At 48.0% G+C, this 16,821-nt stretch overlaps 1 protein-coding gene, 1 non-coding gene and 1 pseudogene across 2 annotated transcripts; 2 read left to right on the forward strand and 1 right to left on the reverse strand.

Moving 5' to 3' along the window:
* Positions 1-7,888: 7,888 nt before the first annotated feature.
* On the reverse strand, positions 7,889-7,985 carry LOC121450258 (annotated as a pseudogene).
* Positions 7,986-8,452: 467 nt separating this feature from the next.
* Positions 8,453-10,906, forward strand: Rps16 (ribosomal protein S16). The gene is made up of 5 exons (XM_041653800.1): positions 8,453-8,613; positions 8,741-8,842; positions 10,382-10,478; positions 10,568-10,615; positions 10,708-10,906. Exons 1-5 carry the CDS (start codon positions 8,566-8,568, stop codon positions 10,851-10,853), a joined length of 441 nt encoding a protein of 146 aa, XP_041509734.1. The 5' UTR covers positions 8,453-8,565; the 3' UTR covers positions 10,854-10,906.
* LOC121450256 lies at positions 9,249-9,374 on the forward strand. The gene has a single exon (XR_005974581.1). It is a non-coding gene; the product is annotated as a small nucleolar RNA SNORA40 (small nucleolar RNA).
* Positions 10,907-16,821: the final 5,915 nt, after the last annotated feature.

Consider the following 16,821-nt stretch of genomic DNA (forward strand, 5'->3'; position numbering starts at 1 on the left):
TTCGAGACAGGGTTTATCTGTAGCTTTGGGGCCTGTCCTGGAACTAGCTCTTGTAGACCAGCCGGGCCTCCCTCGAACTCACGGAGTTCGAGTGCTGGGATTATAGGTGTGCGCCACCACCGCCCAGCAGTGCAGCACGTTTTATTAAAGACTTTTTTTTTTTTTTTTTTTTTTTTGGTTTTTCGAGACAGGGTTTCTCTGTGGTTTTGGAGCCTGTCCTGGAACTAGCTCTTGTAGACCAGGCTGGTCTCGAACTCACAGAGATCCTCCTGCCTCTGCCTCCCAAGTGCTGGGATTAAAGGCGTGCGCCACCACCGCCCGGCTTTTTTTTTTTTTTTTAAGACAGGGCCTTGGGCTGGAGAGATAACACAGTGGTTAAGAGCACTGGCTGACCTTCCAGAGGTCCTGAGTTCAATTCCCAGCAGCCACGTGGTGGCTCCCAACCATCTATAATGAGATCTGGTGCCCTCTCCTGGCCTGCAGGCATACTAACAGGCACAGATATACAAAATTTAAAAAAGAAAAAGAGAAGGAGACAGGGCCTCACTGTGTAACCTGGATGATCTCGAACTCACAGATATCAGCTCACTTCTGCTTCTGCCTCCCCGAGGCTGGAATTAAACGTGTGCGCCACTTTGCCCCGTTATTTAAAAACACTTTAATATAGACACAAGATGGAAGGTTGAGAGAAAGTGTGAGGTGTGGAGCGCACAAAACAAGCAAGTCCATGCAGTTCTAGGACAGCCAGGCTCAGAGTGAGACCTTGTAACCAAAAGCAAAAGCCCTGAAACTGGGGACGTGACTCAACTGTCAGAACCCTGGCTGCCCTGGCCAGGGCCTGGCTTCCATTCCCGGCCCTCACAGCTCACAACCATCTGTAATTCCAGTCTCTTCTGGCCTCTGGAGGTACTGCATTCATGTAGTGAACAGGAATTCACGCAGACAACATAAAATATGAAGAAAGAAAAAAAGAGAAATAAATAAGAATGACACATTTGGTTCATCTCTATGGCTCATCAGATTAAAGGATCTTGCTGCCAAGCCTGAGAATTCGAGTTTGATATAGTTGTCTAAAAGTTGTCTTCTGACCTCCATGTCCATGTTATGTCACGCACATACTCTCCCCCCAACACACACATATATACACACAATAAACAAAGTCCCATGCTTCAGCTAGAAGTAGTGGTACCCACCTATAATCCTAGCACTTGGCACTGAGGGAGGAGAATCTGAAGTTCCAGGTGACCTGGATGAAAAAAGGAGACCCTTTCTTCAAACAACTAAATGGGGGAGGGGGAGACAAAAATTACACCAAACTACCGAGAAACACATATTAATTTCCAACACCAGTGAAAGAGCCAGGGAGCTGGATCTAGCAGAGCCTGTGATCCCATTCAGACAAAACTCCCCAGCAAGCAAAACCAAGCTATTCACAGGGAAAGCAGATTAGTGGGTGCATGCAGCTGAGCCTGGAGGCTGACTGGGAAGGGAGCACGGGAGGTGGAAATGGGGCAGTGTCTGCCTGAAGCCAGAATATGCACGTTACCTGTGGCCTTCCACTGTGTGTAAATCAGGCCTTCATAAAGTTTAGTTTTGGTTTTCTTTCCTTTTTAAAAAATTCATGACTTGCAGCGTGGTGGTGGCGCACCCCTTTAATCCCAGCACTTGGGAGGCAGAGGCAGGTGGATCTCTGTGAGTTTGAGGACAGCCTGGTCTACAAGAGCTAGTTCCAGGACAGGCTCCAAAGCTACAGAGAAACCCTGTCTCAAAAAACCAAGACCAGGGCTGGAGAGATGGCTCAGAGGTTAAGAGCACTGGCTATACTTCCAAAGGTCTTGAGCTCAATTCCCAGCAACTACATGGTGGCTCACAACCATCTGTAGTGAAATATGCTGCCCTCTTCTGGCCTGCAAGGATATATGCAAACAGACCACTGTATACTTAATATATAAGCAAATCTTTTTTTTTTTTTTTTTTTTTTTTTTTTTTTTTTTGGTTTTTCGAGACAGGGTTTCTCTGTGGCTTTGGAGCCTGTCCTGGAACTAGCTCTGTAGACCAGGCTGGTTTCGAACTCACAGAGATCCGCCTGCCTCTGCCTCCCAAGTGCTGGGATTAAAGGTATGCGCCACCATTGCCCGGCTAAATAAGTAAATCTTAAAACAAACAAACTAACTAAACCCAAAACAAAAATGGATGACTTGTTTTAAAAAGACAAAGTCTCACCCTGTGGTTCTGGCTGGCTTTGAACTCATTATATATAGACCAGACTAATTTTGAATGAATCTCATGGCCTCTGCCTCCCAAACGCTGGGATTACAAATATGAATTTTTTTCCTTTTAATCTCAAGGACAAATTTATTAGATTTTCAAATTTTTATTTTTATGTGTGTGGATATTTGCCTATAGGTATGTCTGTGTACCATGTGTGTTCCTGGTGCCCTGGGAGGCCAGAGCAGGTTGTTGGGTCCCCTGCACCTGGAGTTACAGATGATTGTGAAACTGAAACACCGTGAAGGTGTTGGGACTCAAAAGGGTCCTTCGGAAGAGCACCAAGTACTCTCACAAGCTGAACCATCCCTCCACCCAGGTTCTGAGAGTAAAGCAGCAGGACTGACAAGCTGTCACCCCCAGCAGTTGCTGCCAGGAGCAGGGAGATGTAGACGAAGAAGTGACGCATGTCTTTTTGAGTTAGGGTCCAAGAAAGCAAGTATATTCAGTAATGGAGGTTGCCAAGCAGCCGTGTGGTGGAAAGGGAGGGGGTTTTAGAGAGTGAAGGGTCCAAGAATAAGAATATAAAAATGTTGATTCCAAAGATAAGAACGTAGAAATAAAAAACTTTATAAAGTTATAAGTCTAGGAAAATGAGAAGAGTCAGCAGCATGAGGATTAACTATTAACAGTGGGTTATTTCGCTTTACAACCCATAGCTCTATTCACAAGGCCAAAGCATCTCTCTGCAAACTGAGAGCCAACCTACAGATATGAGCTGAGTCAACTTTTAGGAAATATGACCTCTGGGTTACACATTATCCCTGCTCTGTGAAGCTGGCAGCATCAAAGGGGACAGCACAGGGCTTCAGTAAACACCACCTGGAAGTACTAAGACAAGAGTAAGAACAAACACTAGTTTAACTAAGACTCTGTTAATGGAGATTGTAAAGTAACGCAATCTGTATCTGAGTTTTACCTTGAGATTGTAAAAATTCCTTTGTTCAGACATAATGCTTGGTGCCCCTACTATAAAAAGATGGATTCAGAAACTGGCCTCTGCCACAGTCTTATGCAAACCATCTCTGGCTGTGGTCTCAGCTAACTGATAAGCTTTTTGTACTCCATGGAGGTGTTTTTTAATTTTTTTCCTGGATTCTGGTTTCTGGAATAAAGTTTGCTTCTGGTTTATTATACTTTGGTGGTCTGTTCCCATCTTTGTGCGACCCCCCTGGACCCAACAGAGAGCATGAGAAAGCTAGGAGTCCGAGCATCAGTGAAACCATGCTTAGGCTTTTTAGGCCAGTATCTGGAGGAAAAAAGAAGTGGAGGAAGAGGGAGATAGTGTTTGAGTTACAGTTTAGGAAAGTAGGTGAGGGCTGGAGAGATGACTCATGGGTTAAAAGCATTGGCCTTTACAGAGGACTCTGGTGTGATTCCCAGCCCCCACCTAGCAGCTCACAACTGTATCTCTGTTTCTAGGGGATTCATCCTCTTCATCTGACACCTGCAGGTACTGCACTCATGTGAAACACACAGACATCCATGCAGGCAAAACATGTACACATATAATACACATATAAAATACCAGGAAAACAAAACAAAAACCAGGCAGGTTTACAGGGCTGCATGAGGGATTTCTGTAGGCAGCTGCCTTGAATGTATTTACCTTTTTTGTTTTGTTTTGTTTTGTTTTGTTTTTCGAGACTGGATTTCTCTGTAGCTTTGGATCCTGGAACTAGCTCTTGTAGACCAGGCTGGCCCCAAATTCAGAGAGATTTGCCTGCCTCTGCCTCCTGAGTGCTGGGATTAAAGGTGTGTGCCACCACCACCTGGAGTATTTACTTTTTTTTTTTTTTTTTTTTTTTATTTTCGAGACAGGGTTTCTCCGTAGCTTTTGGTTCCTGTCCTGGAACTAGTTCTTTTTTTTTTTAAATATTTATTTATTATGCATACAATATTCTATCTGTGTGCATGCCTGCAGGCCAGAAGAGGGCAGCAGACCTCTTTACAGATAGTTGTGAGCCACCATGTGGTTGCTGGGAATTGAACTCAGGACCTTTGGAAGAACAGGTAATGCTCTTAACCACTGAGCCATCTCTCCAGCCCCTGGAACTAGTTCTTGTAGACCAAGCTGGCCTCAAACTCCCAGAGATCCACCTGCCTTTGCCTCCCAAGTGCTGGGATTAAAGGCGTGCGCCACCACCGTCCAGCTGAGTATTTACTTTTTAACCGGAGTAGTGATTGAACCTAGAATCTCTTTCTTTCTTTCTTTCTTTCTTTCTTCCTTTCTTCCTTCCTTCCTTCCTTTCTTTTTTTCTTCCTTTCTTTTTTTTTAATATTTATTTATTTATTATGTATACAATATTCTGTGTGTGTGACTGCAGGCCAGAAGAAGGCACCAGACCTCATTACAGATGGTTGTGAGCCACCATGTGGTTGCTGGGATTTGAACTCAGGACCTTTGGAAGAGCAGGCAATGCTCTTAACCTCTGAGCCATCTCTCCAGCCCCTCTTCCTTTCTTTTCTTTTCTTTTTTTTTTTTGTTTGGTTTTGTTTTTTGTTTTTTGAGACAGGGTTTCTCTGTGAAACAGTACTGACTGTCCTGGAACTCACTCTGTAGACCAGGCTGGTCTCAAACTCAGAGCTCCACCTATCTTTGCTTCTGCAAATGCTAGGATTAAAGGCTTGCACCACCACTGCCACGTGCCAGACTGAAGCATGATTAATAAAAACTCAGAAAGAGAAATTGGGGTTCAACTTGAAGGTCAGAAAAGCAAAACAAAGCCAGGTGGTGGTGGTGCCTGTCTTTAATCCCAGAATTTGGGAGGCAGAGGCAAGCGGATCTCTGTGAGTTCAAGGTCAGCCTGGTACACAAGAGCTAGTTCCAGGACAGGCACCAAAAACTACAGAGAAACCCTGTCTCAAAAATAAAAAAAGAAGCCGGGCGGTGGTGGTGCACGCCTTTAATCCCAGCACTCGGGAGGCAGAGGCAGGCGGATCTCTGTGAGTTTGAGGCCAGCCTGGTCTACAAGAACTAGTTCCGGGACAGGTACCAAAGCTACAGAGAAACCCTGTCTCGAAAAACCAAAAAATAAATAAATAAACAAACAAATAAATAAATAAATAAAATAAAGATACACACAGACAAATATTGTATACATAATAAATAAATAAATATTAAGAAAAGAAAAGCAAAACAGCCAGGCAGTGGTGGCTCATGCCTTTAGTCCCAGCACTTGGGAGGCAGAGGCAGGCAGATCTCTGTGAGTTTGAGGCCAGCCTGGTCTACAAGAACTAGTTTCAGGACAGCTAGGACTTACACAGAGGAACCCTGTTTTGAAAAAACAAAAACAGGGACTGGAGAGATGGCTCAGTGGTTAAGAGCATTGCCTGCTCTTCCAAAGGTCCTGAGTTCAATTCCCAGCAACCACATGGTAGCTCACAACCATCTGTAACAAAACAAAACAGAAAACAGGAAAGTAAAACAACCAGCTACTGGTTCTTACCTCTACCTCAGTCTAATGGCAGTCCTGCCCGAGACTCTCTGAATTAGACTGAGATTGAGGGCTGTCTTCTCCAGTTCTATAATTTTCTCTAAGGCCCGGTGTCTAAGGAACTAGTGTGGCTACTGGGATTAAAGGTGTGTGTTACCACTGCCCGGTCTGTAAGACTGACCAGTGGGGCTGTTTTACTCTCTGATCTTGAGGCAAGCTTTATGTATTAAATTACAAATGAAATATCACTCCATAGGACAATTCTAAAATTGGATGTAGTCGTGCACATGCATAGCCCCAGAACTGGGGAGGTGGAAGCAGGAAGATCAGGGGTTTAAAGCCGTCTCTTAGTTACATTGTGAATTCCAGCCAGTCAAAGAGACTGAGGACAGACTGGGGGGTAAGGGCTGGGCAGGCAGAAGAACCAATGGATTAGGACAAGGTATTTTACTGTCATCTGCTGTCAGTTGACAAATATGAATCTACAGTGTCCAGGACAAATACTGTGTTTTGTAGATGTCAAACCTACACATGGTGGCCCTGCCCACCTCATGGAATTATCGTGGAGAGTACATCACCCAACATACTCAATGTATTTAGATTAGATCAGCACCTGGCGTAGAGTAAGCACTGGTTAAATGTGGATGTAATCATTATAATTACCATCTGTGTCTGAATACATTTATCTTCCAAAGTGGGTCAGAAATATGACAGCCAGAACATCTGCCACACTGTTTTCCTGTGCACATGTTCAGGCATGCGTCAGTGTATACACACAGCGCCCAGTGGTTTCTCCCTAATTTTCCAGCTTCGGGAAGGCGTTGCCGCTACCAAGGGGGTGGGTCCCTCAAGTGTGGACAGTGCCACATTTTGCTTTGTTTAGACTACTTAGCCCTGGCTGACCTGGAACACTCTCTGAAAACCAGACTGACTGTGTGTGTGTGTGTGTGTGTGTGTGTGCGTGTGTGCGCGCGCGCGTGCGCGCACGCGTTTAGTTTTTATTACATTTAAGTGGGAGTCTGTTTGTGTGTACCACAGTGCATGTGTGGAGGTCAGAGGACCTCTTGCAGGAGTTTTCTCTTTTTATCCTATGAGTCCTAGGATCAAACTTGGGTCCTCAGACTTGGGCATTTCACCAACTTGTTTCTTTCCGAGGCAAGGTCACATGTAACCCAGAAACTCATACTGTATTGGAGGATTGGAGAGGAAGGATCTGTACCCCTCCCAATCCTTCTTCCTCCACCTTCAAGTGCTGGTATTACAGCTGTACATGACCCCACCTTGTCATCCATGTTGACAACCCTGCCCTCCAACTGTTTCCAAGTCTCTGACATGGGGAGTCCCTACACCCTGTGCTGCCAGAGAGACAGAGGCGACTGTACAAAAGCCACAGCCCTGTGAGGGAACCCCTTGACTTAGGAGAATTCTAGGGGTGGGTACGATGGAAAAACTAAAACCTGGGTTTCCTCAGATGGGATTGGTAGGCTGGAGAATCCTGTGCGGTAGAGACTTAGGGTGCGGTGTTTAGGGGAGCACTGGAATTTGGAGGCCCGAAAGATGGCTCGGTAGGTAAAATCACCTACTGCTTTTAGAGGACCTGAGTTTCGTTCCTGGTGCCCAAGTTGGGTGGCACACAGACACCCTATAAACCACACTTCCAGGGAGATTGGAAGCCTCTCTCGGGAACCTGAACTCATAAAATTAAATCAGGCCGGGCGGTGGTGGCGCACGCCTTTAATCCCAGCACTTGGGAGGCAGAGGCAGGTGGATCTCTGTGAGTTCGAGGCCAGCCTGGTCTACAGAGAGTTTCAGGACAGACTCCAACAAACCCTGTCTCGAAAAAACCAAACTAACCCACCAAACAAATAAATAAAAATATTAAATCTTAAAACAGGCCGATTTGGGGGATTCCAGATAAAGATCGTTTAGGAGAACTGCTCTGAAGATGGGTCTAGGTGAGGGCCATCCTGGGAGGAATAATTTCAAAGGAGCAGTTCCCGAGGAGAGGAGCTGCCAAAGAGGTGGTAATTCCGGCGAAGGCGGGTGCAGAACGGGCACGCTAGGATGAATCCAGTTTAAGACTTGCAGAAGGGAGTTCAGGAGAGCTTTGAAAGCGGCCTGTAAGGGTGTGTCTCTGAGTGGCATTATCAGGAATGCAGTCATCACTGAACTGTGTGGCGCGCGATGTTCCTTCTTACATGTACCAAAACTCATACACCAATGAGTTCTGGGTTGCAAAAGAGGATTTATTTTTGCACCTCTTTGCAAGGAAGAGGAGACTCCGATAGGCAGGGATTCGCGGGGGAGGGTTCGAGGAGACAAGAATTCTAGGGAAGAGGGGTTCTGGGGAACAAGATGCTGGGAGCTTGACTTAGTGAGGTGGAGTTATGAAGACACGGATGGGGATCCCGGGGCGGGGGAAAAGTCAGGGAGGGAGGAAGGCGGTCAGTATTGGGGGGGGGGGAGGGTGAGAATCAGCCAGAAGGAGGGCCGAAGGACAGAATCACGAAGCAGGACTGTGTACGAATTGGCCAAAACTCAAGACGACCACGCCCGCGGAAAAACAATGGAAAGGCAACCCCGCAGCACTTCTCTGGAGGTGCGGACCAAGTCCCCGCCCAATCCCTCTTCGCTCCGTCCCTTCCGCCCTCCAGGACCGCCCCACCCCTCGCGAGGGCGTTCCCTCCGCGAATCAGTCGTCCCCGGCTGGGTTTTAACGTCGGCCGCAAAGCTCGCTTCTGTCGTGAAACAGCACTCAAAGCGCCTGCGCAGACCCTGAAAATCGGCCGAAGCGGCCCCGAGCTTTCCTTTTCCGGTGGCGGCGCCGAGCGGTGAGGACCTCGTGTTCATATTCGCAGCTATGCCGGCCAAGGGTCCGCTGCAGTCCGTGCAAGTCTTCGGACGCAAGGTGTGCCAGGGGAGGGATGGAAGGAGCCGGGGGAGGCTGGGGCTGGGAGACATCAGAGATCTGGAGTCCATCCTGAGAGCCAGGGCCCCGATCTCACGAGCCTCTCTGTCTCCCTCTCCTTCCACAGAAGACAGCCACAGCCGTGGCGCACTGCAAACGGGGGAATGGGCTCATCAAGGTGAACGGACGTCCCCTGGAGATGATCGAGCCGCGCACGCTGCAGTACAAGGTGTTGGGGTCGGGCGCGGGCATCTGGGAGGCGGAGAGACGGAAGCAAAGGCCCCGGGATTATTAGAAGTTGAGGTGTGAAAAGGAGAATGACTTACGTAGTGGTCTGTGCTTGGGCTGGGAAAACGTGATTTCCTAGCTGGGATAATAAAACGTAGGACGTTGAAGAGTATAATCTGCCCTGCGAGGAGCGAGTGGCCCCGGGGGATAGCATAGTGTATATAGTACATGATTGTCGATTTCTCTAGTAGAAATGTCCTGGTTCATGTGTATAATTCTAGCACCCAGGGGAACAGTGCCACGAGTTAGAGTCGATCCTAGCAAAGTGCGGTTTAGGTCGGCATGGGCTACAGGGTGAAAATCTGGGAAAGAAAATCCAGCGGGGTCCTCCAGAATCTAAGATTGGTAGCACTTGTATGGGTTTTTGTTTAACTGGTGGACAAAAATTTTAGAGACAGGTGCAAAAATAAATCCTCTTTTGCAACCCAGAACTCATTGGTGTATGAGTTTTGGTACATGTAAGAAGGAACATCGCGCTTCAGACTGTTCAGTGATGACTGCATTCCTGACAATGCCACTAGAAGCCTCGTGGTGGCGAATTGTCCCTTAATCCTATCATTCCATACCCAGAGACAGTCCTCTCTCAGGACAGCCAAGGCCACACTAAGAAATGCTACCTTGAAAAAACTTTTTAAATGGGAAGGGCACTAGGTACCCTTCAGAGTGTGGTAGCTGAGTAAATATGATCTGAGCCTCTCTGAGTTAAGAGAGGTGTGGGATTTAGATCGCCAGTTTCTCCATACGATTTCTCTGTATAGCAGTCCTGGCTCTCCTGTCTCCCAAGTGTTGGGATTAAAGGTGTGTGCTACCACTACCTGTTGTGAAGATACTTATCTTAAATTTCATTCCTCTCAAAGGAAAAGAATGTATTGCTTGTGTGGTGGGATTTGGTTATTGGCTGTCAGTTTATTTATTTGAAGGATTTTTATGTATGCCACGTTGTGCATTGGGGAAACAGCAGTGGCCGAGTTGGCTCTGGATCCGGTCGCCATGGAGCTTCTAGATGGGCTAGTCCTAAATGCTGGACATAACTTGATCCAAAATAGTTAGGCCTGGGATGTGAGCTAAAGCAGTAAGGAAGAGTCAGGAGAGGAGGGAAGGGCAGGCTGCTCGGGTCGGAGCTTGCACTGTCAGCAGATTGTCTTGGGGATGTCATCCCTACCAGTATTCTGAGACCAGAGACCATGGGTTTGTTTCCTGTTCAGGGGATGTCATATCTGCCTGTCATTCCATGATTCTAGCTTCGGGGTATTTGGGACCCTCTTCCGTTCTCCATGGGCATATGAATCTGAAGGACACCGGGATTCCAGGATAGGTTGCCTGTGGCTTTTTGCCCCTGCAGCAATAATCTTTCCACTTAGCTGCTTTGAGTCTTCCTTTGTCGTGGTGTCAGGGTCCACACTGAGAAGCAGAACTCCTGAGGGGGGTGACTAAGCTGTCCGGGGTCAGACCTAGACTTGTTCATCTTCCATTCCTCTAGTTACTGGAGCCTGTTCTGCTGCTGGGCAAGGAGCGATTCGCGGGTGTGGATATCCGGGTCCGTGTGAAGGGTGGTGGTCATGTGGCCCAAATTTATGGTGAGTCTCTGGATCGGGGCCAGTGGCTGTGACATCAGCTCCTGGAGCAAGACTGGATTTTCACAGAACTTTTCCCTTGTGTCTTGCAGCTATCCGGCAGTCCATCTCGAAAGCCCTGGTGGCCTACTACCAAAAGTGTGAGTGAGCCATGGTCCTTCCTGGTGGGAGGGTGAGTGTGGAGACCAAGTTGAAGACTTTGGCTATTTGAATCTTGTCCCTTCATCTTCAGATGTGGATGAGGCCTCTAAGAAGGAGATCAAAGATATCCTCATCCAGTATGATCGGACCCTGCTTGTAGCTGATCCTCGGCGCTGTGAATCCAAAAAGTTCGGAGGTCCTGGTGCCCGTGCTCGATACCAGAAATCCTACCGATAAGCCCAACTCAAGGATCAGGGTTTACCTTTGTAATAAACATCCTAGGGTTTTAATGGTTTTTTTTTTCTGTGTTATGGTCTTTTTGAGATATGGTCTATATTATAGCCCTAACTGTCATGGAACTCATTGTGTAGACCAGACAGGCCTCAAACTCAAGGTGTGTGCCTGCCCTGCCTCCCCAGTGCTGGGATTATAGGTGTGTGCCACCACATCCAGCCACTTTAAAAAGCATCTTCTCTGGTCCATATGTGGTTTGGAGGTGGCAGGAAGGACTTGGCTTAGTTTGTTGTGCAGTGCATTATGGGCAGAACCCAGGGGATACAGCCTAGCCTGTGCATGGTTTTTATGGATATGTGTAAGTGCATGTGGGTTTGTTCAGTTGCTGTCTATTTAAAAATTCTAAGTTATTTATGTGTGTGTGCAATATATGCCCAGGTTCTGCAGAGACCAGAAGAGGGTGTCGCATCCCCTGTACAGACTGGTGTGATCCACCATTTATTTACATGGCCGAATCCAAGTCCTAAGTTAAGTGTGCTTAACTTCCAGCCAACTCAGATCTGCCTGTTTGTGCCAAGTGCTAGGATTGAAGGTGTATGCCATCAGTGTGTTTAGAAACCTCAAGTATTCAGTCACCTCTCCGAGCTGCCTCAAGCCCCTCAACTTTATTTTTGGTTTTTTGAGACAGGGTTTCTCTCTGTTACAGTCCTGGCTGTTCTGGAACTTGCTCTGTAGATTTTTTTTTTTTTTAAGGTTTATTATGTATAGTGTTCTGTCTGCGTGTATGCTTGCACACCAGAAGAGGGCACCAGATCTCATAGTAGATGGTTGTGAGTCACCATGTGGTTGCTGGGAATTGAACTCAGACCCTCTGGAAGAGCATCCAGTACTCTTAACCTCTGAGCCATCTCCAGCCCCGACTTGGCTTTTTTTTTTTAACCCAGTTTTAGGGTTGAACCCTGGTCCTCGTGCTTCCAAAGTTTTGCCAATCAAGCTTTCTTCCTACTCCCATTTTGGTTTAGAAGAGTCTGGCTGTCTTATGCTAGGACTTGGGAGTGCACAACTGGTTACTTGTTATTTTAGACAGGGTCTCTCTGTAGCTTTGGAGCCTGTCCTGGAACTAGCTCCTGCAGACCAGGCTGGCCTCGAACTCAAAGAGATCCTGCCTGCCTCTGCCTCTGGGATTAAAGGCGGCCCTGGCTGGCATTATCTTGTGTTTGTTATCTGCCTGATTTGTAACACAGGGCAGCAAGCCCAGGGCTTTGCACCAGGTGTGATGTCTCCGCCTTTTGCACTTGGCTGAGCTGTCACACTACAGACTTGAACTCCCAGGGCTCTGGGAGTACAGTCCTGAACTCCCAGGGCTCTGGAATCCTTGTGCTTTAGCCTCCTCAGTGCTGGGACTGGGGTTGTGAAGCACCACACCCACCCTACTATTTAAATACCAGGAAGAGCAGAGGAAATGTGTAAGGCTATAGTCTTTGTTACAAAGAAAGCAAATCCAGACTGGGTGATGGGAGAAGTAAGGGCCATTGTTGGGCTGAGGAAGCTTTGAATGTCAGCCGATACTGACACCAATAATACCCTGAAAGGGTCACCCAGGTTTAAGGAGCCTCCAATCTGTACACAGTAGGTCAGGCAAACTCAATGCATCTGCCCTTCCAAGTCAGTGGGGAGAGGCCATGGAGCTGATATGTAGGCTCAAACGCTTGTCTCTGTGAGTTTGGGTACATGCCTGTTCCCAAAAAGGTGGGAAAATCAGAAGTTCAAGGTCATCCTTGGCTGTGGAGGTGAGTTTGAGTTCAGCCTAACTTAAGACACTTTTTTGGGGTGGTTTTGAGCCATGTGGTTGCTGGGAATTGAACTCAAGACCTCTGGTAGAGCAGTCAGTGCTCTTAACTGCTGAGCCACCTCTCCCAGCCCCTTAAGATACTTTCAAAACTATTACAGGGGCAGTTCACAACTGTAACTCCAGTTCCAAGGGATGTGACATCCTTACATAAGCAGGCAAAACAATTTATGCACATTAAAAAAAAAAAAAAGGCAACTGGAGCCAGAACTTGGGAGCCTCTGGGTGTCAGTCCTGTGTGTTTATATGCAGAGAAGGTAAGAATGGCAGGAAGTGGCTTACTGAAGAGCCCACAGTGGAAGTGATACTGGGTCAGAAAGGCCCAGCCCCTTCATAGCATGCTACAGGCTCTAAATTACCTTACACCCAGTCTGCCCTGCAGACCTAGGACAGTAGTTGGTTGTGGGAGAAGCTCAAGCCTACAGAGTAGCAAACCCAGCCCAGCAAGCCCAGTGGCTTTCTTGGGGGTACAATTGGGCCTGTTTACACACATCTCAGATGTGATCTGGGATCTTGGCAACCAGAACCTACTTTCTAACAAAATGTTAGCTGCAAAGAGTTGGCTTATAGAAGCAGTTTGGCCAGTGAGCTGCACTGGTGAGTGCTGGCCTGAGAGGCTATCAACACAGCTTGGAGATCTCTGCTGAAGACCACACATAACCACTGAGAGCTACTCACATAAAGTTCTTCGTTGAGACAAGGTTTCACGTAGTCTTGGTTGACCTAGAACTTGCTATGTACAACCCCAGATTCTCAGAGATCTGCCTGCCTCTAGAGTGCTGGGATCAGAGGCATGCACCACACCAGACCCACCAGATAGGACACCCCCATAGGCAAGACCGGCTCCACTGGGCAGCACTGACAGCGGGCACAGAGAAGTGGAATGAGGCCATTGAATACTGCTAGGCTCAGCATCACCTCACACGCCGCCTTGTAATGGTGATGAGGATGTCCCTGAGAAAATGTCTCCAGTGAAAAAGGTTCTGAAGCAGGGAGCTGAAGATAATGGGAACTGGAGGAGGGCAGCAGGCCCTTTTTTTCTTTTTGAGACAGGGTCTTTGTGTAGCCCTGGCTGTCCTGGAACTCACTATGTAGACTACTGGCCATAAACTTAGAGATCCACCTGCCTTGGCCCATAAGTGCTGGATTAAAGACAAGCGACCATCTGTCTCAAAGTCCACGTCCTGATTTGATTTATTTTCTGGTTTTTGTTTTTTCACTCTTGTTTTTAAGAAAAGGCATTTGAGGGGCTGGAGAGATGGCTCAGTGGTTAAGAGTACTGACTGCTCTTCCAGAGGACCCGGGTTCAATTCCCAGCACCCACATGGCAGCTCACAACTGTCTGAAGATCCAGTTGCAGGGGATCTGACACCTTCACACCAATAAACCATAAAAAATTAAAAAAAAGGCATTTGATGTGTTGCCAAGGCTGACCTCAGGGGGCCTCCTGCCTCAGCATCGGGAGCAACTGGTACTCCATCCAGGTACTGGCCACATAACCCCTTTTTGAGCCAGACTGTAGCAGTAAGCAGGCTGACCGGTGGGCAAGACTCCTGAAGCCCTGGCAATCTGGAGCTGCGATGCCTAGATAGGAGTTGGGGGTAGGGATACAGCTCATCAAGAGGAGCGGCTGAGGTTAGCTTGGGACCTATGGTTTTCCCAGAGAGACCAGAGACCTCTTCACTGAGGCTCATGGCTCCTCCCAGAGGCACAGCTGAAACACATCTAGTGAGGGAAATGCTTCTCCTTGTGCCAGGCTCTGGAGCAGACAGCCCTTTCTCCCTCCCTACCTCCTTGAATACCGGGAATTCCGGCGCCACTGGGAGCCTGGGCCAGGCTGGGAACTTTCCTACAGCTGGCGGTGGCTGGGAATGTGCAACTCTGCAGAGGCGGGGAGGACAAGCCTCAGGCACTGTGAATGTGTGTGTGTGAGGGGAACGCACGACTCGGCTCCTAGGGAGCCCCCAGTACACAGCCCTGTGGGCACAGTGGCATTCAGGAAGCAAACAGCTCCTTTTATTGAGTCTGATTTGGGGCTGGTTGACTCACAATCACCTCTTGTAACCCTGGTGGCTCTTGGCACCAGACAGGCAGCTCAGACTGTGAGGATCTGTCCCTAGCAGCAAGACTAGGCAGGTCATTTCTCCTTTTCCTATTTTTGAACTGAGAGAGGGTCTCACTCTGTTAGACCAGCCTGATACCTCATCTCTATAATGATTAAAAACAAGAGGCTGGAGAGTTGTCTGAGCTTAAATGTGTATACCGCTCTTGTGGATGGCCCAAGTTCCTAGCATCCATGCTGGTTGGTGCATAACTACCCCCTATAACTCTAGCTTCAGAGGACTCTGACGCCCTCTTCTGGACTCCAAAGACACTTGTACTCATGCGTGTACACAGAATTCAAGCAAACCCACCAACAAACAAGGGCTGGGGATAGATAGGCTCAATGGTGGAGCACTTGCCTAACAATCCCACGGGCCTGAATTTAATGCCCAGCACTGAAAACAACAAAAGCCATCCTCTCCTCGTGGTATGGGAGGTGACTTACTGGCCAAGCTCTGGAATATCAGGCCCCCAAGAGTCTGCTTCTCAGACTGCAAAAACTAAACCAAACAAAACCCTCATTAGCCTCTCAGGGATGCCGAGGGTCAAAACAGAAATGAGCTCACACAGAGTGACAACCTTAAGGCCAGCAGCTAGTCTGTACTAAAGCACGGCCTCTGGCTGCTCGCCAATGGCTAACAACCAGATTCCTGAGCTCTGTAGGTTAGGACTAGACCCCGTGTGTGAGCAGAATGACACTCTGGTGAGTCACGGGTTAAGATGCATTTGAGAAGTGACAGGATATGCTTACTGGATGCTAACAGCATTCCAAGGAGACAGGAAAGCCAGAGCTCCGAGAGAGGAATGTCCCACACCAAATAAAGGGGACTTGAGTTTACAGCCTCAGACACAAGGATGCCTCAGAATTCCAGGGAGGATCATGGACAGTGAAGGAAGGAGCTGGCATTCTATCATAAAACAAACTGTTTAAACTGTGCTACCCAGTAAACCACTGCTGGGAGGGGGCAAGATGCAAACAAAACCCTTTTTGTCCTACAGCTTGAATTATTCTGTGGGAGGCAAGGGCATGTGGAGGAATTACAGAGATCCCAAGTGAGAGGGGATGTGGTGTGTGTGTGGTTGGGCTGTTGGAAATAATAATCAGGATATTCATGGGAAAATGGGGCCTGGGTGTTTCCAGGGAAACCAAATGAGGGACAGAGCTCCTACACCCCCAACTTGATCTGCCCTGGCGTCAGCATGGAAAGGACCCCATCAAGGAGAGATGGTGGAGGACAGAGGAGGTGGTGCTGATGGGGAGGTGTTTGGATGACTGAAGGGCAGACAGACAGCTGGGAGGATGGGCAGGCAAATGGTGGGTGGACATGGAGAGGTAGATATCGGAGGCATTCGGATGGAAGAGTGGGATAGAACTGGAGGTAGGATGATGAATGAATTGGATGGAAGGAAGGAGAACGGGATAAAAATCAATGGGAAAATGGACACATCGCAGGGCCGGAGATGCAAGACAGCTGATGGCAACTGAGGGAATGATTTCAAGGGGGCTACCCAGAGGAGAATTTTTGCTCCTGTAGCCCAGGTTGTCCCCCAAACTCCTGGGCTCATGGGGTCCTCATTTCAGCCTTTCAAGCAGCTGTGACCAGAGGTGTGCACTATCATGGATGCCCAGTTTGAGCAGGACTGGCTTTCTTGGACGAATTATTGAATAATTTTAAATGCCTCAAAACTACAACCCAGGTTCTAACAGTTTCTAATGATTCCCAAAGATTTTGAGGCTCCCCATTTTTTGCCTTTTGTTCTTGGGTTTTTTTTTTTTTTTGAGACAGGGTTTCTCTGTAGCTTTGGTGCCTGTCCTGGAACTAGCTCTTGTAGACCAGGCTGGCCTTGAACTCACAGAGATCCGCCTGCCTCTACCTCCCGAGTGCTGGGATTAAAGGCGTGCGCCACCACCGCCCGGCTCTTGGGTTCTTTTTGAGACAAGGTCTAATGTAGTTCAGGCTGGTTTTGAACTTACTATGTAGGGAAGGATAGCCACAAACATCTGGCCCTCCCTCTCCA

Source organism: Microtus oregoni, unplaced genomic scaffold (assembly GCF_018167655.1).
Source record: "Microtus oregoni isolate MIOR12 unplaced genomic scaffold, Mior012 000006F_ref0000085, whole genome shotgun sequence".
NCBI classification, from domain to species: domain Eukaryota; kingdom Metazoa; phylum Chordata; class Mammalia; order Rodentia; family Cricetidae; genus Microtus; species Microtus oregoni.